Source organism: Phyllobates terribilis, unplaced genomic scaffold (genome assembly GCF_046119375.1).
Source record: "Phyllobates terribilis strain yellow unplaced genomic scaffold, ASM4611937v1 Scaffold_1__5_contigs__length_1240528914, whole genome shotgun sequence".
Lineage (NCBI taxonomy): Eukaryota > Metazoa > Chordata > Amphibia > Anura > Dendrobatidae > Phyllobates > Phyllobates terribilis.
This window is the reverse complement of record NW_027362761.1, coordinates 171,503,372-171,523,352: the sequence shown is the minus strand read 5'-3', so window position 1 is coordinate 171,523,352 and position 19,981 is coordinate 171,503,372. Positions and strand designations below refer to the sequence as shown.

Below are 19,981 nucleotides of genomic sequence, written 5' to 3'. Positions count from 1 at the left end.
GAGTTCTAGCAGCAGACACATCTCTTCAACAACTGTTAAGAGGAGACTTTGTGCAGCAGGCCTTCATGGTAAAATAGCTGCTAGGAAACCACTGCTAAGGACAGGCAACAAGCAGAAGAGAGTTGTTTGGGCTAAAGAACACAAGGAATGGACATTAGACCAGTGGAAATCTGTGGTTTGGTCTGATGAGTCCAAATTTGAGATCTTTGGTTCCAACCACCGTGTCTTTGTGCGACGCAGAAAAGGTGAACGGATGGACTCTACATGCCTGGTTCCCACCGTGAAGCATAGAAGAGGAGGTGTGATGATGTGGGGGTGCTTTGCTGGTGACACTGTTGGGGATTTATTCAAAATTGAAGGCATACTGAACCAGCATGGCTACCACAGCATCTTGCAGCGGCATGCTATTCCATCCGGTTTGCGTTTAGTTGGACCATCATTTATTTTTCAACACGACAATGACCCCAAACACACCTCCAGGCTGTGTAAAGGCTATTTGACCAAGAAGGAGAGTGATGGGGTGCTACGCCAGATGACCTGGCCTGCACAGTCACCAGACCTGAACCCAATCGAGATGGTTTGGGGTGAGCTGGACCGCAGAGTGAAGGCAAAAGGGCCAACAAGTGCTAAGCATCTCTGGGAACTCCTTCAAGATTGTTGGAAGACCATTTCCGGTGACTACCTCTTGAAGCTCATCAAGAGAATGCCAAGAGTGTGCAAAGCAGTCCTCAAAGCAAAAGGTGGCTACTTTGAAGAACCTAGAATATAAGACATATTTTCAGTTGTTTCACACTTTTTTGTTCAGTATATAATTCCACATGTGTTAATTCATAGTTTTGATGCCTTCAGTGTGAATGTACAATTTTCATAGTCATGAAAATACAGAAAAATCTTTAAATCTTGTGTCCAAACTTTTGGTGTGTACTGTATATATTTTTTTCCCTAACTGCATATAGCAGGAGCCCCATAATAGAAGTTTTAATTGGGCCCCCACCCCCTTCCCTAGCAAAAAAAAGAATAATATTCAGCGTAGTCACAGAAGAGCAGATCTCACAAAGTAATTTTCCTCCTCCTGAAGTCCTAGATTCCACTTTCATTGCATAACAAAAGTGCCCCCCCAAACACGGTATGATACCCACACGGTAGACACCTAAAGCCTACTGTACCCCACCTCAACTCTCCCGGCAAAGTATTGTGACCCCAACACAGTAGGATACCCCAACTGTGACCCCCCCCCCCTCCCCACAGCCCTCCATGCAGTATAATGGGCATATATACAGTATAATGGCCTCACACCTCACCACACTGTATAATGGCCCTTACTAGCCCTTAACACTATGTGATGGACCCCACACAAACCTTCACACTGTGTAATTGCTTGCATACAGTATAATGGCGCACACATAGCCGTCCAAATATTGTAATGGCCCCCACAAAGTCCTCTAAATATTAAAATGTCCCTCACATTGCCTTCCATATAGTAGACTGCGCCCCATAGTTCTCCACCTAGTATAATGCACTCCCCATAATCCTTCATATAGTATTATGGCCGCCACAGTGTACTAGCTGATTAAAAAAAAAAAATACAATACTCACCTCTCCCCCTTGTCGAGACGTCAGACTCCGAGGGGGAAATGATGGGAGAGGGAGCCAGGGCTGTGGAGTCGGTATAAAATGGACCAATTCCGACTCCTAAAATATATAATAAATTGGGTACAGTGGTTCAATGCAGTTTGTGGAGAATATTTTTTTCATAAGAATTTGGGAAAGTTATGAAATGTCCTATAAATGTCTGTCCTATTCCTGATCTAAGGGTCTAGACTTTTAGCGGAGATGAATCTGTGCTACAGTAAATTTATCACTTAAACATGAGCTATGAATGAGGGAGTCGGAGTCGTGGAGATTGAGGAGTCGGAGTCGGCGCTTTGGCTTACTGACTCCACAGCCCTGGAGGGACCATCAGCTGATGCTACCTTTTACCATTACTTTCAACTGTATCTGCAGGTGGGGGGGGGGGGTGCTGGTGCCTCCCTGGCTTACGGGCCGCCTAGTAGCCACATAACCTGCCGCAATTGGAGGTACGCCACTGGCATATGGACATCTTGGACTGTATGGATGGAAATGTGTCAAATGCTAGCAACTTAAGGTATTGTGGAAAAAAAAACATCAAAAATGTGCAAGTATTGTGGTCCTAAATGGCAAACCAATTGAAATATGGAAGCTCTGGGGCCAGTAAATGTCGTGCTGAGTTTAGAAGTAACACAATGTCGTTTTTCTGAATCTTTATTGCATGCTACCATTTGTGCTTTAGCCTACTAACGTACTTTAGGGAATTGCATAGGACATACAGTGGCATGCAGAGGCCTACATAGAAATCATGGGGCCCCATAGCAAAAGTCCAAATTGGGGCCCCCCCTATAAAAAAAATTCTGCAAAGGAAGTTGAATGACAGTATATAGGCGCAGTCACAAAAAGGTATATTTCTCACCTTTTGAAGACCGGGAAATGGACATGTCTTGTAGCATATACATAGTAAATGTGCCCATACTGATGCCCTGTTGTGTTCATACCCCTTTTATCGCCGTATAGATTTAAATACCCCCAAAAATGCATCCAACACACTGCATGATAGCCCCTACAGTAAATTCCCGTACACGCACAGTATGATTACTCATAGTCCCCCCAGCAAAGTATGATGGCCCACACACACCAACAAAGTATGATGGCTTTCACAAACCCCCACAGCAACCCCCCCAGCAATCCCCTCCTTACACAGTGTGATGGTCCCCGCAAAATATGATTATCTCCACAGACTCACATTGTATGATGGCTCTCACAGCCCCCACACAGTATGATGGCCCTTCACAGAACCCCATATAATATGATGAAGGTACCCACAGTATGATAGTCAGCACAGATCCCCCACACACAGTAAAATTGGCCCCTACAGTAGTCCCTGCCACAATGATGGGCCCCACAAGCCCCCCACATAATATGATGACCCCCTTTCAGTAGTCCCCATCACAGTATAAGGCCCCACAAACCCCTACAAGTGCTGAAGTATGAAAAATATAAAAACGTGGTACCTAGCCCTGTTTCCCCAATGAGCTGCTCTATACACCGTGTGAACTGAGGCTATGCACAGCAGACGCAATATAGTTACGTCATTATGCCTGCTGCGCTCAGATACAGACTCACGGCTTAATGGTACAGCAGTACCTTTTAGCACCGGGTCTCCTCAACCCAAGGCTCAAAAGTGGCCATGAGGTCTGCCGCTATTAGTGGTATGCCACTAGTACTATAGTAAGAGCTATTTTGCACAGTGACATTTTTATGTACGGTATTTTTCGGACTATAAGACGCACTTTTTTTCCTCAAAATTTTAGAGGAAAGTGGGGGGTGCGTCTTATTGTCCAAATACTATATACATGGTTGTGGGTGTGGAGGAGCGACAGCGGGGGATCAGCGTGGCACAGGAGGCAGCAGCCGCCTGCTGCAGCTTACACTGTGCCCGCTACTAAAGAAAATGAATATTCCCTGCTCCCCATGCCCATGGGCGTGGAGAGCAATGAATATTCATTTTTCTTAATAGCCGGCACACTGTACCGCAGCGCAGCTCCTGCTGCGCTCTGCGGTCTGTGTGCCCGATATTAAAGCTTGCTAGTTTTATTGCTTTGTAACCTGTGAAGATTGTGCAAAGCACATCTCTCTCCCACGCCACTGTGTTAGCCTGCCAAGAATGTATGGTTTATATAGAAGAATACAGCAGCCTCTGTAAGTGCTGAGATGTGCAAACACTGAATATATGACATTTCAACTTCAATACTGCTATATAGAATATACTTATAAAATGAAGGTGCTTAGTGCATAAATTGGCAAATTCAAGAGAGCCCACCAGCCGCGACAACCCGTATCTTTCTTTCATGGGACCATAACCTAATAATTTTCAGACATACCTCTCCCAGTCTAAAAGCTACAAATATAAAGGGCAGATAGGATCCAGAACTAATTAAAAACAGCTTAAGGCCTCATTCACACGTCAGTGTTTTGCATCAGTGTTTGTTTGCGAAAAATTGGAGTGAAGCTTATAGAGAAAAACTATAATTCGAAGATTGCTACCTGTTCTGTGTTTTGGAGACACTCCTGGATTTGGCATAGTAATACTGATGAAATACTGATCATAAATACTGATGTGTGAATGAGGCCTAAGGGTGATGGGAGGGGATATGTCAGATTTGGAGGCAGTCACCATCCCCAATAGTATATGGATTTCCTTTCATCAGCCGAAGTCCTCTTTCACGCGTCCAGATATTTCCAGTACTGGAAAAAAAAGTACTGGAGACATCCGTGTCCATGTGTACCTGCGTGACTACAGTGTGCCGCTCGAAAATGCTGAGGAGCAGAGGAGACTGACTCAGTCCAGTGAGCGGACCCTTGCCCTGTGCTGAGCTCAGTGAGTGGTGTACTGTTACTCAGTGAGCTCCACACAGATCAGGGGCCCACTCGCTGGAGTGAGTCATTCTCCTCTGCTCCTCAGCGTTTGCAGTCGCTTCAAGCCCCTGCACACACTGATGCAGAATTGTCTGTCAGGTGGATTACAACGTGGGACAGTATGTCGGACAGGTGTTTTTTTTTTATTGTATTCTTATTTTTGCACTTGCTGGACACAGCGGGAGCAGAATACAACTCTCAACATTGTACCCTGCTGGTGCTGATCGCAGCACAAGCAGGGGACAATGATGACAGATGCCTTCAGCACCCGGCATTTGGCAACAGCGCTAACTGTACACTGATTCCCAGGCGCCAGAACGTGTGATCCTGATGACACACGGATGTGTTTTTTTTTTTATTTCTCCACTTATAAATAATAACTAATAAAAACGGATGACACTTGGACCACACTCTGATCAAAGTCTAATCATAATAATTGGTCCATTTTCCTTGTATGTGGGAAAATCAGAAGTGTGAAAGACTGTTCTTTATATATATATTAAAAAAAAAAAAAAAAAAAAATTATTATATATATATATATATATATATATATATATATATATAATGCACACATACACAGAAAGAGGGGTTGTCCAAGTTTGGGATGAAAGTCTGCAATCTTTCTATATGACTTCAGACATCTGAATCCTCACATCATACGCTGTCAGGATTCTCTGATGCCAGTGGCAAGAGCAGCTTGTCACGTGGCTACAAGTATGTGATTTGCATATATGTGATCACGTGCTGATTAGACATGCTCGGCCTCACTCAGTTCACTTGTATTGATCGAGACCAAGCACTTCTAGTCGGAATGTGACTGGAAGCATGCAAACCGCTTATTTGTGGTCGCATGACCGCCCACTCTCGCCGCAGGAATCAGAGAATTCTGGCAGTGTGCGCTGTGAGGATTCAGAAGTCTGCAGTCATATAAAGTGATTGCAGACTTTCATCTCAAACCTTGACAACCCTTTTAAGCTAGATGCAGCAAATAGACTAATGGTTAGTGATGGTCTGGGGGTTAGATTTACGGTTTCTGAAAGCCTTGTGTTTTGCTCTGCTGTGCACTCTTCAGCCTGTCCATTCCTCCTTCAGTTAAAGAGGTTGTCCACTACTTTTTGATTCATGACCTATCCCTAGGATAGGTCATCAATCTCTAATCGGTCGGGGTCCGACACCCGACACCCTCGCCGATCAGCTGCTATCGGTGCCGCCCGGAAGTACTTACTTGTGGAGCTGGCCATCTTCTGATAGCGGCAGCTGCAGTGTACTATACATCCACTTGTGTATAACCAAGCTTCGGCAACCATCAGAAGACAGCCAGCTCCACAAGTGAGTACTTCTGGTCGGCACCAATAATAGCTGATTGGCGAGGGGCGGGTGCCGGCTCCCGACCTAAGGGACCAGAAGATGACACCTGTAACAATAGAAGCACTGGCTAAAAATGGGTCTTCAATCAAAAAGTAGTGGACAACCTCTTTAATTCTCCCCTAAGAGACCATGACCTGCAGTGCAGATAAATGTTAAATGTGTGTGAAGTAGTAATTTATACAATTTACTAATGAGCTTCCATTGACACAGGTGTCATGTTCAGCTATAATCCCCTCTGGTCCCAGGTTCAGGAGCTCCACCTCTGGCCCTGTGGTGACGGACACAGGACACGACAGTTGCCCCATGTGAAGGAGGCTTCCTGACTCTTTCACAATTCTATTTATGACCCCTCCCCCTGCCTTAACACCCGCACATCCAACAGACCGCACACAGGGCACAAACTGATTTCACACAGAGTGCGCAGTGCAGTGCGCAGTGCAGTGCGCAGTGCAGTGCGCAGTGCAGTGCGCAGTGCAGTGCAACATGCTGAGTCACTCAGCTGAGTCTCACCCCTGCATCCAGGTCGGCTCCCTCTGTCTCCATTAGCCAGGCTCCAATGATCACCATGCTCAGGCTGCTCAGCTCCTCTCTGGTGATTGTGCACGCAGCGTAGTGATCTAGAGGGGCGTGTCTATGGACAGGGCAGCCGACGCCGGGACCCCTGAACTCTCGGTCCCCATAGCAGTCGCGTGGTCTGCCGCTATGGACGGGACGCCACTGGTGGCATGTAAATGTTTGGGCACCCCTAGTCAAAATTACTGTTATTGTGAACAGTTAAACAAGTTGAAGTTGAAGATGAAATGATCTCTAAAAGGCCTAAAGTTAAAGATGACACATTTCCTTTTGTATTTTAGGCAAAAAAAATATATTTTCATCTTTTACATTTTAAAAATTACAAAAAGGAAAATGGACCGATGCAAAAGTTTGGGCAACCTGCATTGTTGGTACCTAGTAGCACTCCCTTTTTGAAAGTATCACAGCTTGTAAAATGTAGCCAGTCGAGAGTCTTCAAATTCTTGTTTTAAGGTATTTTCAGCTATTCTTCCTTTGGAAAATTCTTCGTTCTGTGAGATTCCTGGGTCATCTTGCATGCACTGCTATTTTGAACTGCTATTTCAGCTTGCACCTTTTGAGGTAGACTATTGTGGATTTTGACGTGTGTTTAGGATCATTATCTATTTGTAGAAACCATCCTCTTTTCAACTTCAGCTTTTTTACAGATGGTATTGTGTTTGCATCCAGAATTTGTTAAAATTTCAATGAATCCATTCTTTCCTCTGCCCGTGAAATGTTGCCACTGGCTGCAACACAAACACAAAGCACGATTGATCCACCCTTAATGGATGGCGAGATGATTTTTTTTTTTTCCCTAAAATTCTGTACCTTTTATTTCTCCACACATGCGTCCACATGACTTTTTTCCAAAATGCATCAGGCTTGTTTAGATGTTATTTTACTGTCAAGCGGGGGTTCTGATTTGCCTCTCTAGAAATCATACGAGCAGCTCTTACTGAAATTTTACTTGGTCTTCCAGACCTTATCTTGACCTACATTGTTCCTGTTAACTGCCATTTCTTAATTACATTTCGAACTGAGGAAAGGGCAACTTGAAAATGCTTTGCTATCGTCTTATATCTTTCTCCTGCTTTGTGGACCTCCACCATTTTCAGAGTGCTAGGCAGCTGCTTAGAAGAACCCATGTCTGCTGTATTTTGGCACAAGGTTAGCGGAGGCTGGGTTTTTATAATGCTGGGAAATTTGCATCACCTGACCTTTCCTAATGATGATGGTGAACAAGCCACAACCCGAACAAGCTAATTAAGGTCTGAATTCTTGGTCAAAGTTATCTAAGCACACATCTCCAAGGGTGCCCAAACTTTTGCATAAGCCCACTTCCTTTTTTTGGAATTGCTAAAATTTAAAGTGTGTGTGTTTGTGTGTGTGTTTGTGTTTTTGTTTTTTTTTTAACCTAAAATACAAAGGAAATGTGTCATCTTTAACTTTAGGCCTTTTAGAGAATATTTCATCTTCAACTTGATTAACTGTTCATAAGAACATTAATTTTGACCAGGGAAGCCCAAACTTTTACATGCCGCTGTATGTAGACTGCTCTCTAGTATAAACATTTATAATGCCTCCTTCTTCTTTTTTTTTTTTTTTTTTCTTCCCATATTCATTTAATGAATAAGCCTGGTAAGTCTCCCGCTATATACAGTGCCTACAAGTAGTATTCAACCCCCTGCAGATTTAGCTGGTTTGATAAGATGCAAATAAGTTAGAGCCTTCAAATTGCAAACGAGAGTAGGTTTTATGAACAGAAGCATAAATCTTACAAACCAAAAAGTTATGTTGCTCAGTTGAATTTTATTAAATTTTAAACATAAAAGTGTGGGTCAATTATTATACAACCCCTATGTTTAATATTTTGTAGAATAACCCTTGTTTGCAATTACAGCTAATAATCGTCTTTTATAAGACCTGATCAGGCCGGCACAGGTCTGTGGAGTTATCTTGGCCCACTCCTCCATGCAGATCTTCTCCAAGTTATCTAGGTTCTTTGGGTGTCTCATGTGGACTTTATTCTTGAGCTCCTTCCACAAGTTTTCAATTGGGTTAAGGTCAGGAGACTGACTAGGCCACTCCAACACCTTGACTTTTTCCCTCTTGAACCAGGCCTTGGTTTTCTTGGCTGTGTGCTTTGGGTCGTTGTCTTGTTGGAAGATGAAATTACGACCCATCTTAAGATCCTTGATGGAGGAGCGGAGGTTCTTGGCCAAAATCTCCAGGTAGGCCGTGCTATCCATCTTCCCATGGATGCGGACCAGATGGCCAGGCCCCTTGGCTGAGAAACAGCCCCACAGCATGATGCTTCCACCACCATGCTTGACTGTAGGGATGGTATTCTTGGGGTCGTATGCAGTGCCATCCAGTCTCCAAACGTCACGTGTGTGGTTGGCACCAAAGATCTCGATCTTGGTCTCATCAGACCATAGAACCTTGAACCAGTCTGTCTCAGTCCTCCAAGTGATCATGAGCAAACTGTAGACGAGCCTTGACATGACGCTTTGAAAGTAAAGGTACCATACAGGCTCGTCTGGAACGGAGACCATTGCGGTGGAGTACGTTACTTATGGTATTGACTGAAACCAATGTCCCCACTGCCATGAGATCTTCCCGGAGCTCCTTCCTTGTTGTCCTTGGGCTAGCCTTGACTCTTCGGACAAGCCTGGCCTCGGCACGGGAGGACACTTTCAAAGGCTGTCCAGGCCGTGGAAGGCTAACAGTAGTTCCATAAGCCTTCCACTTACGGATGATGCTCCCAACAGTGGAGACAGGTAGGCCCAACTCCTTGGAAAGGGTTTTGTACCCCTTGCCAGCCTTGTGACCCTCCGTGATCTTGTCTCTGATGGCCTTGGAATGCTCCTTTGTCTTTCCCATGTTGACCATGTCTGAGTGCTGTTCACAAGTTTGGGGAGGGTCTTAAATTGTCAGAAAAGGCTGGCGAAAGAGATCTTTAATCCACACATGTGAAGCTCATTATTCTTGGTGCCTGAACTACTTCTTAATACTTTAGGGGGACCAAACAGAATTCTTGTGGTTTGAGGGGTTGAATAATAAATGACACTCTGAATTAACTTTTAACGTTTTAAAAAAACAAAAAAAACAAAACAAAACCAAAATTTGCTGCAGTGCATTTCCCACTTCCAGGCTGATCTACAGTACAAATGTCACAATGCCAAGTTAATTCCGCATGTGTCAACCAGCTAAATCTGCAGGGGGTTGAATACTACTTGTAGGCACTGTATGTTAAATGGAGGCTGTGATGCATGGTTTTGTGACATCTGTTACACAATAATGGTATCCATTTAATAGTTGGGTCATGAGTTTCTCAATAGCTTTTGATCACCATTACAGCAAAATGCTTTTCGCTCACCTTCACACATCCAACATTCTTGGTGCAAGTCGGACCTTGATGTTTGGACTGGTCATGGGTTTCCTGATGCAAACTCAACCAGCTGCAATCGGTCAGGAGACCTGAAGCTGGTCCAGACATGGCGTTTTTTCCTCACTGACTATTGGGCTTGTGAAAACTGTCCTTAGCCTATTAGTAATTTATAACGCGGAATCTGAAAATGTAATTGCTAATGTTTACTCTGATTTGAAAATCTGACAATAGCCTGTAGGTGTCCTGTTAATGTTTTTTTTCCCAGATTAAAAGTTATTCCCTATCTGCCCCCAGCAATCCTGAGACTGAGCCTCTTAGAGTCCCGTCTGAATGGAGCTGAGGTCTTTGTCTATGGGACTGCTGGAGAAAAACTTGTAAACTTGTACAGCACTGTGAATAGAGAATAACTTAATAAAAAGGGATTTTCCCAAGATTCCCAGGTATCATGAGTGGTGCTTTACATACCCATTAGGCCCTGCACTATATATAACATGGTGAAGCCTTTTAACTGGAGTGTTTGCTATTTTCCACTGATGTCTTAAACTGTCACTTACAGGGGTTGTCTAGTCCAATGCAAATTTTCAGCAAGCACTTAAGTGTATAACGTACTCACTGTCAGAATTTGGCTCTGCTTGGCGGTACGAGCAGCTGTCCCATAACCATGAGTATGCCATTTGCAAACTAACTTTTTGCAATATTCTATAAAGGAGTTTTTTTTTCTTTGCGCTTCTTCCTGGAATCTGCTCTAGGGACTTGAATGGGGCCAGTCCGCCTGTGGACACACCGCAGTTTAAACTGCAAGTCAGCGGCACAAACATGTTGGCCTGCATCGGATCCCTGCAAATACACAGCTGAATTTTCCAACGTAACAAATCTGTGTCCTCTTACCCTTCTAAACATATAATGTCCAAAGATGAACGACATCTATCTATTTTAAACATTATGAGGTCTTAAAGGAGTTGTCCACTACTTTCACATTGATGCCCTATTGCACCCCGCCAATCAGCTGTTATCGGTGCCGGCGGCCACAGGCCGGAAGCCCTTACCTGCGGTGCTTGGCCGTCAAGTTGTAGTGGCCGCCGCGGGGTACTGCACATCTGCCTCCCATCAAATTGAATTGAATAGGAGGCGGATGTGCAGGAACAAGCGCCAACCACTACAACTTGACGGCCAAGCACCGCAGGTAAGGACTTCCGGCCTGCGGCCGCCGATAATGGCTGATCGGCGGGGGTGCCGAGTGTGGGACCCCTGCCGATCATACATTGATGCCCTATCCTACGGATAGGGCATCAATGTGAAAGTGGTGGACAACTCCTTTAATTTGCTGTTGTTTATCTCGTGTGCCTCTACCTGTAAGAATGCTTCAAAAATTTTGGAGGGAGATTCAGTAATATTCAGCCAGTCCCTGCTTGCTGTGCACTTGGCTTGAGGCAGTATTAGCATGCAGGTATGACACTAGCATGTAATGACAGAATTTAAAAGGGCGTATGAATATGGGTCCCTATACCCGAACCCACCCATACACAGGAATCCTATTAACATCCATTCCAAAGGCACATTCTTTCTGTCATTGTACGCGTATTTGCTCACCAGCTTTCTGAAGAATGTGAGTGTCATGATTCCTAATCAGAAATGCACCTCTTTTATCAACATACCTATATTTTCACATGACATATTGTTTCTGTTTTTCTTGATACAAGGTGGCTTATTGCAGCTTTAGTGAATTGTCTGAGATTTGTATTTAAAATGTCACAATCTAATCACATGTTGATTAAGTACTTAGTCAGTTACATAGCTTTGAACTGTTGTCTTCCCTTCTCGTTATCCGCTGAACAAAATGCTTTATTTTGGACCCCCCCCTCTCCCCCACACTCCCAATCACCTGTACAGTCAGCTCAACCCAGCATATATGAATTTTAAACTTATAGAGAGGCGTAAACTGTGGCCAGACCCTTTCACGGCAACATATAGGTCCCTATCTTGTAGTAACGTGTCCCCTCCTGGTACCTGTCTTTGCAGTAACGTGTCCCCTCCTGGTACTTGTCTTGTAGTAACGTGTCTCCTCCTACTCCCATATCCAAGACTTCTCCAGTGCTGCACCAGTTCCCTGGAATGCACTACACTGCACAATCCAGTTAATTCCTTTTATTCACAGTTTTAAGTGTGCTCTAAAAACACATTTTGTTAAACTGGCCTATCGCGTCATTAAACTATTCTCTGTTTTCCGTTCTTAACTCTTACTCAAAATCTGGTCCCTTTTATTTTGCATTTCCTCACGGTCCATGCACTCAGTGGCACTTTGTATCGACACTTCGATAGATAGCAGCTGTGACTGGATCACAGGGGGTACAAACTTTTTTCCCATTTGTGTTCGCCCTATTTCCTTGTAGATTGAATGCTTGAGAGTAGGTCTCTCACTTCTCTAGTTTGAATTGTTGAATAATTTTTTGCTGTGTAATGTCTGATATTGTTTGTGTGGTATCTCTCATTTGTAAAGCACTGTGGAATATGTGACTCAAAAGAAAAATTATTAAAATTGACAGTTTTATAGAAAATGGAAACCATGTTTTGACCATTTTGATAGTGGAAATGTGAATTGAAATTAATTGTATTCATGGCTTTTGTGGTGGGATTTATGCGAAATATATGCTACAAATTTGAAATTGTTTAAGTGAAATTGTAACTTTTATCTGTAGTTTTATAAAGTGCTTTCAGAAGGGTTTTTCTCTACTCTAATCTAAATGTATGAAAATAAAAAGCCTCCACATCAATTCTTATACCTGTTATGATGAGGTGAACAGTCCTGAAAATGTCTCATTATTTTACAATCCACTTGGTGTCACTCTACAACAGAGATGGAAGAGAATAGCCTAGACAAAGACAAGCAAGTGCAGAAATACCAGAACATTAAGCCCTTTGTTCCTTCAAATTCTAGATTTATGCACAAAGTTCTGTAACGACCATCCAGGAAGGATTGTGTGGAGATCCTAAAAAATGAGACCACTGCTGGTCATTGATTCTTTGAAGGACACCAGTTTAGTACACGTTTGTCTGTACTGTTAACATGCGAATTTTTCCATTATTCTATGTTCAGACAAACATGGTTGTCACCAATTTAAGTATATCATGAAGTTCTCCAAGTATAGTTCTTAAGATCTCCTATGCTTCAGTTAAACAGTCTAGCCCACTTTTCCAGCTAATAATATTTTGGAGTATGTCAAAGCCTGGCTTCTGTTACGAGATCATGCAAATAAACCTTTCCAGGTCATAAGATTTTGTTTGTCAGACTACCAAAGCCAACTGAGTTGTGTGTTGTGTTTTTTTTTTGTTTGTTTTTGTTTTTTTAAATAACCATTGAAAGGTAGACCGAAAAATAAATTACATTTGTTTGCTTTTTAAAGGGAATCGGTCAATGAAATCAACTCTACCCCCCTCCTCTCCCTTCTCCAAACTGTATATATGGGCATGCAGGTTTTTAAAATGTAAATTCATCAGTACCTTTTATATCTATTATCTGCTGCTGCATTTCCAGGTGCATGAGCCACTATCTCTCCAAGTTACTTTCCCGCCCAGCATCAGTCTCCTTAGCATGATTGAAAGCTCACATGTGATTTCAGGTGCCTGGCAAGGAAATCAGTCAGTGAGCTATCCATCAAGCTAAAGAGGTTGGTGCTGGGCAGAGCAACAGACAAAAGCTTGTTAGATGCTCAGTCTTGTCCAGAGCATTTAACGTTTCATTTGCATATGAATGAAAATACTAATTACTCTGGAACGCAGCAACAGATAAAAGGTATAAAGGTGTCAATGGATTTACATTTCAAATACCTGTATGCCTATATGTGGTTTGCGGAGGGTGGTTCATCTTCGTAAAAGATTCCTTTTTATCTATTGAAAGTGTCCTAGTTTGAACATAGCATAAATCTATGAAGCCCAAGACAAAACAACATGAGCATATGAACTGTAATAAGGGTGCTTTTACACTGCATACAGGTACCTGGTCAGTGGCTCTCAGGGCTCATGTCCGAACCGCACCACAAAAGGGGATTTGGGCATATACGCCGACAGAGCCAGACTATAATGATAGAGCAAACATGCGCTCTGACGTTTTATCATTTTCGGGCGTGTACACCCCTACTGGAGGCGGACACTTATATGTAGTAGACTGCGTCTGGGTATCTGTCTTCAAGTGGCGTTCACACCTGAAAATGATGCACGTCAGTGCACGTTCGCTCTGTTGGCACCATTATAGTCTATGGCCCGTAGGCGCGTACGCCCGAATCCCGTTTTGTGAGGGTGTATTCGGACGTAAGCCCCGACAGAGCCACTGAACGGGTGCCAGAGCGCAGTGTGAAAGCACCCTAACAATACATGTAAATAATATAGGGTACTTAGTTAATACTATTTGGATCAAAAAAGCGTAAAAGCCATCCCACCAATGTGTTTTGTCTGTTTTTGTCTTGGGTGGCACAGGTTACCATACAATATATGTATTTTTAGTTTTTTTTACATTCTTTGTCAGCTCATAAATTGACGTTTTTGTTTTCCAGGTTTCTTGTAGAATTGGATTGAATGAATAGTCGCTTTGTTTCTGGCCAGCCTGACAGTGAAGTGTGACATGGAGAATACGGACAATGTCAATGGAAATCTTTATGGTATTGTAAACTCTTTTATTTGCTCTATCATAGGGGTTTTCTTGGGTCCATATACATTTCTGTAGTCACTCTGTGACTTCAGATGGCTGAATCTTGATAGGACTAGGCAATCATGTAAAAAAAAAAAAATCTTATTTATTTTTTGCTAAACTTAGTCCAGGTAAGTGAAAATAATAACACAAATATGTAAAAAACACTATACTCACTTCTTATGACACTTCTGTGGCAACACTCCCCTGGACTACTGCCAGTCTCGCATGTAATTGCCACTGGAGTGCTAGGGCAGGTAAGTATAATTTCTATTTATTTATTTGGACTTGTCATCATTTAAAGACTGTGGAGGTACATGGTACTTTTTGTCTCCTATCAGTCTCCGCTGATTGGAGAAGATGCAGCTTGTCCTAATTAGCTGCTCTCACTATACACTAAACAGCTGATGGAGCGGTGCACCGACTTTTAGGGGATTAACTGAAAGTCCTAGGAGATATTGCCGGTGTGACCTAGACAGCCCTCTTTTTTTTGTCATATCTCCAACTTAGCTGGTACATCCGGTCCCAGGAATAACTAGTTAGGTGCAGCCGGACACACAAATCTCATGTTAACTGCTCTCTGCCCGCTCCATCAGTGGTAAGACAATGCTGCTATGAGCTAGAGGGGAGGTAAATTCCTTTTTTTAATTCTGACAAAAATCAGAATCTTGGCTCAGGCAAATGAATCAAATGAATGTGGTAAATCACCCACCTCTACCGGACAGTGTGCACTTTGCACACTGTCCATGTTTTGCTCCTTTCCTAGCTAGTACAAGAGTTGTCACACACCGCAGCTATGCAGTTTGCATATTTGTGGTCCCTTGCCAACTAGCATTTTTCATATTCTCTCAATTTTCTGGTAAGCACACAACAGCCATTATGCAAATTGCATATGTATGGTCACATGATTTACCTATCACACTGGCAAGAGCAAAATCCTAACAGTGGGCATATTACTAACTGTCAGGATTCAACAATCCAGTAACCGCAAAGATTTATGTGGAGCTCTGAAAACTCCCTTGCAGAAGCAATTCTTCCATCAAAGTTTTTATCCTCTTAATATATTGCAATCATCATATTATATAGCACTGTGTACTTACAATTGCTCATTTAGTCTTTTTACCCAGTTAATTCTTCTCTTTTCTATCTAGAAACTGGAAATCTCTTTTCCCTGCAAAAATCATTCCCCTCTTCAACTCCTGACCCAGCTGCTCCCTCCTCCCCCTGCCAATGACATTTGCAGTGACTCATGACTCATACAGGGAAAACTGACTTCCTGTTGCTACATAGAGCTTAGAAGGATTCAGCTAGACCGTTTTTAATCACGTGAGGTCATAAACCTAAAGGAAAAGAGAAGAATTAGTGGGTAGAAAGGGTAAAATGAGCAATTGTAAGTACACAGTGCTATATAATATGCTGACAGCAATATATTAAGAGGATACAAACTTTGCTGGGAGGAGGAGTGCTTCTTTAAGCATGTGAAGCTTATATGGTGTGGAGTAGATCTTATCTGAATTTGGGATAGTGCTATCTCGATTTATTGGACAGAGAACATCCTCTGTAAAGGTCTGACAGTCAACTGCCCTCCAAGTAGCTCTTGAAGATGTCAATTGTTGAAGTTTCAGGTTATAAACAGAATTGAGACTTGGTAAAGAAGTTTCTCACATTTTCCTTATTTTTGAAAACGTGGAAAAGGGGCATCAAATAACTAATTACTCTCACAATAAATCATGCACACTCCGGCACTGCTGCTTTTATATCTATGTTTTACTGTGCTGCAGCATTGACTTCCCCTATCTACATGATTACTGCAGCCAATCACTGATTTTCGCTGTGACTGTTGCAGCAGTGATCACATGGGTAGTCGGGGGATGTTCTCTCTGGAGTACAGGCTTTAATTACTGCTGAGGCCAATGGTCATGGACTCAGCTGTACGCTGTGCAGGCCACTGATGGGCTGCAGCAGCACGCTGGTAGCTGGGGACGTCATCACTGCAGCACTTACCAAAGACTGGAGAGGAGCGGTGGCGCTGAAATGTGGGGGTTTTATCAGGGGACTATTTTACTATTGTTATTTTCCCTGGACAATTTTTTTCTGAACTTGGAAAACCCCTTTACTGAAATTGTGCCCCTGTAATTTTCCATATCTTTTATCCAACCCAAGTGGCTACAGATTTGTAGCAGGTGGAACGTGGCATTAGTTGACATTTTGAAGTAATTTCTATAGATCTGTAAAGACTTGCTTTGGTATTTAACATCTTTTAGCACTTGCATGTTATTTAAGGCTGTTATTGAGCTTCTGTCATAACAATCCGTTGCTATATTCACCAACGTAGAGTATATATAAAGGGTTTATGCGTCTAGGGCCGAGGCCTGGACCTGATCCGGCCCTGTGACATCATGGAAGCCTCGCTACTTGAGCAGGGGTCTCCAACTCAGCTGGGTATATGGGCTACACATAGAAAAAATGTGAGTTTGAAGCGCTGCATTGTTTGCAGGACAAGATTACATTTTTAGGGATACATAATGTTTTTGTCTATACACCTTTTGATATTTTTTTATACATATTATAATATTTGTCTTATCCCGTCTGTCTGTCCTTCTGTCCAGGAAATCCCGCGTCGCTGATTGGTCCGGCCGCGGCCAATCAGCTACGCAGGATTTCAGAAAAAAGATGGCGGCCGTTAGCGGCTCATCTGCCGCACGGAGGTCAGCGGCGATGCAGCCGGGAGATGAGCGGCCCTAGCTGTAGCGGCCCCTTAGATGTATGATAATTCATTTACAAATAATTTTTATTAAACAAGAGTTTTTAATTATGCTAATAAAAGCTAAATTGTATTCACACATCTTTCCTTTCCTCATACCCTTTCCAATTTATATTAGCTATGTAATCTCCCGGCCGCTAGCAGCAGAAGGACCCCGACCGGCGGCGCCGCTGACCTCCATGCGGCTACCGTCGGGAGATCAGCGGCTAGGACCGCTGATCTCCCGACTGTAAGTGTGAAGGGAGGATCGGGGAGCGGCGCCGCCGGTCGGGATGCTTCTGCTGCTAGCAGCCGCTCATCTCCCAGCTGCTCGCAGCAGAAGTACCCGCACAAGCAGCGCCGCTACCGGGCCCACACTAATACGACGCTGATTGGTCGTGGCCGATCAGTTATATTGGCGCCAAGTTTAAACACTGCTCTGCTGATTGGTCGCGGCCACTGGAAACGACCAATCAGCAATATTGGCGCCAACTTTAAACACCGCTCTGCACAGAGGTCAGCGGCGATGCAGCCGAAGTACCCCGACCGGCGGCGCCGCTGACCTCCATGCGCTACCGTCGAGAGATCAGCGGCAAGTGTGAAGGGAGCACCGGGGAGCGGCGCCGCCATTCGGGATACTTCTGCTACGAGCAGCCGGTCGCTCCCCGGTCCTCACTAATACAATTCGCTGATTGGTCCCGGCCGCGACCAATCAGCGATATTGGCGCCAAATTTAAACACCGCTGTGCTGATTGGTCGCGCCCGCCGGCCGTGACCAGTCAGCGATATTGGCGCCAAATTTAAACACACAAGGTTCGCTAGCGGTCGCCACCAATCAGCGATATTGACGCCAAATTTAAACAAATTCTATATTTTTCCCATAAAGGCCCTTAAAACCTAGAACATGGCACATTCAGAAATTCATGAGACTGACGACGCTCTTTTATTTGCCAAAATACAAATGCATCTTTGCTGTTTTACTCAGGGACATATCACATGTCTCTGCTTATCCGACTCACAGCCACATGACTTTCATGGCGTTAGTAGGATAGTACTTCTTCTTTGATTTATTTTAGATGCTGTTTAACAATTGTAGATACTTTGTTAGTGTCAGGCACCTTGTGTGAAGCCCGATCTGCACGTCTGCTCCCAAAGAGGGCACACTTGTGAGCCTAATTACAATGCTATAGAAACCGCGCACAACAACAAGATACATTGCTTCCACCTATCCCTCTCTTTGGGTGTTTTTTTCTGTCTGTATTGCATGACCTGACTAGAAACTTGACAAACTGGAATAGTAGTATACTATCATGTAACGTGTATTCAGTAATATAAATGGTATTCCTATATAAATAAGCGCTATTGCTTGTTTAGTGGATGCTGCTGCCAGCAGGTGACTTGCTCAGGAGGATGATTCTGTACCATTCACTATGCTGATGATGGGCAGCTAACACATGTTTCTATGTTCTTGCTTTCAAATCCTAACCTTTATTGATAATCTATATGGGCAAATATTGATAAATTATAGAAACATTGGTCTATGGGAGAAACTAACTGGTGATGCTTACTGACGTGTTTCATATTTTCACCAAATTGTAAAGCGTAGAAGGCTGAAATTGGGCAACCAATGCAAGGGGGCCAGGCCCTGAGCAAGTCTTCTTGGCTTCTAGTTACAGTTGCCCATTAGAAGTTGCATTGCTAACGACCCTCCTATAAGGGTGCAGAGATCAGTGTGAGGGCCGAGAACAGTGTTACAGCTAAAATATGCAAATTGCCTCTTCAGAGAAAAAGAGGACTTGTACTCTATAGCGCCACCTATTGGAAGCAGCAATCCTACAAGTCACAATCAACCCTTTAACGAGTCATGCAATATGACTTGGGATAAAAGTCAAATCAGAATCTCAATTTGCAGACACGGTGTTTCGGGCTGTTGGCCCTCGTCAGTGTAAAGTATGAGAACTGATTTGGCTAGATGAGAGGCTCTGGACTGAGGTCTAAGGGGTAACGTTTCTCCTTATGGAGAGTGACACACCAGCTCTGGCACGTCAAGGTAAGGAGGCTTATTCGCCCCAAATCAGTTCTCATACTTTGCACTGACGAGGGCCAACAGCCCGAAACACCGTGTCTGCAAATTGAGATTCTGATTTGGCTTTTATCCCAAGTCATATTGCACAACTCATTAAAGGGTTGATTATAACTTGTAGGATTGCTGCTTCCAATAGGTGGCGCTATAGAGTAAAAGTCCTCTTTATCTCTGAAGAGGCAATTTGCATATTGCATTTCCCAGAGCAGCATTGCATGGCAAATAAGCCTCCTTACCTTGGCATGCCAGAGCTGGTGTGTCACTCTCCACAAGGAGAAACGTTACCCCTTAGACATCTAAAATATACTTTTTTACAAGTCCTGCACCATTTCCTCCAATCTTTAGCCATGCCATCTTTCCTGACCATACGCTGCTTATGTCTAGAAATTAAAAAGTGTTGAGACATTAATCGTCCTCCTCCATTGAATAGCACTGTGCTCACACAAATTTTCCTGGATGTCGAGGATGCATCCAAGTGTGGGTGAAAGTAGCATACCAAGGTCTCCTTTCTGTGTGTTTAGAAAATGAGCACGTGCTCAATGTATTTCAGTGAAGATGATCAGAGTGAGATATTTATGCATACAATTAAGAATAAAAAATATTTTTATTCTATCTATCTATTATGTGCACAATTAGGCAATGTTGTATTTTCAACGAATTATTTAATTA

The 19,981-nt window shown here is 43.4% G+C and overlaps 1 protein-coding gene across 4 annotated transcripts in view; it reads left to right on the top strand.

The window, feature by feature from the left end:
* LOC141248477 (KN motif and ankyrin repeat domain-containing protein 1-like) overlaps nucleotides 1-19,981 on the top strand; it is a 268,553-nt gene that overhangs the window by 165,604 nt on the left and 82,968 nt on the right. For all 4 annotated transcript variants that reach the window (XM_073669372.1, XM_073669401.1, XM_073669430.1 and 1 more), the window contains one exon: nucleotides 14,353-14,457. In XM_073669372.1, the coding sequence (XP_073525473.1) occupies nucleotides 14,421-14,457 (37 nt within the window). In that variant the 5' untranslated portion in view covers nucleotides 14,353-14,420. The remainder of the gene's footprint in view (nucleotides 1-14,352; nucleotides 14,458-19,981) is intronic.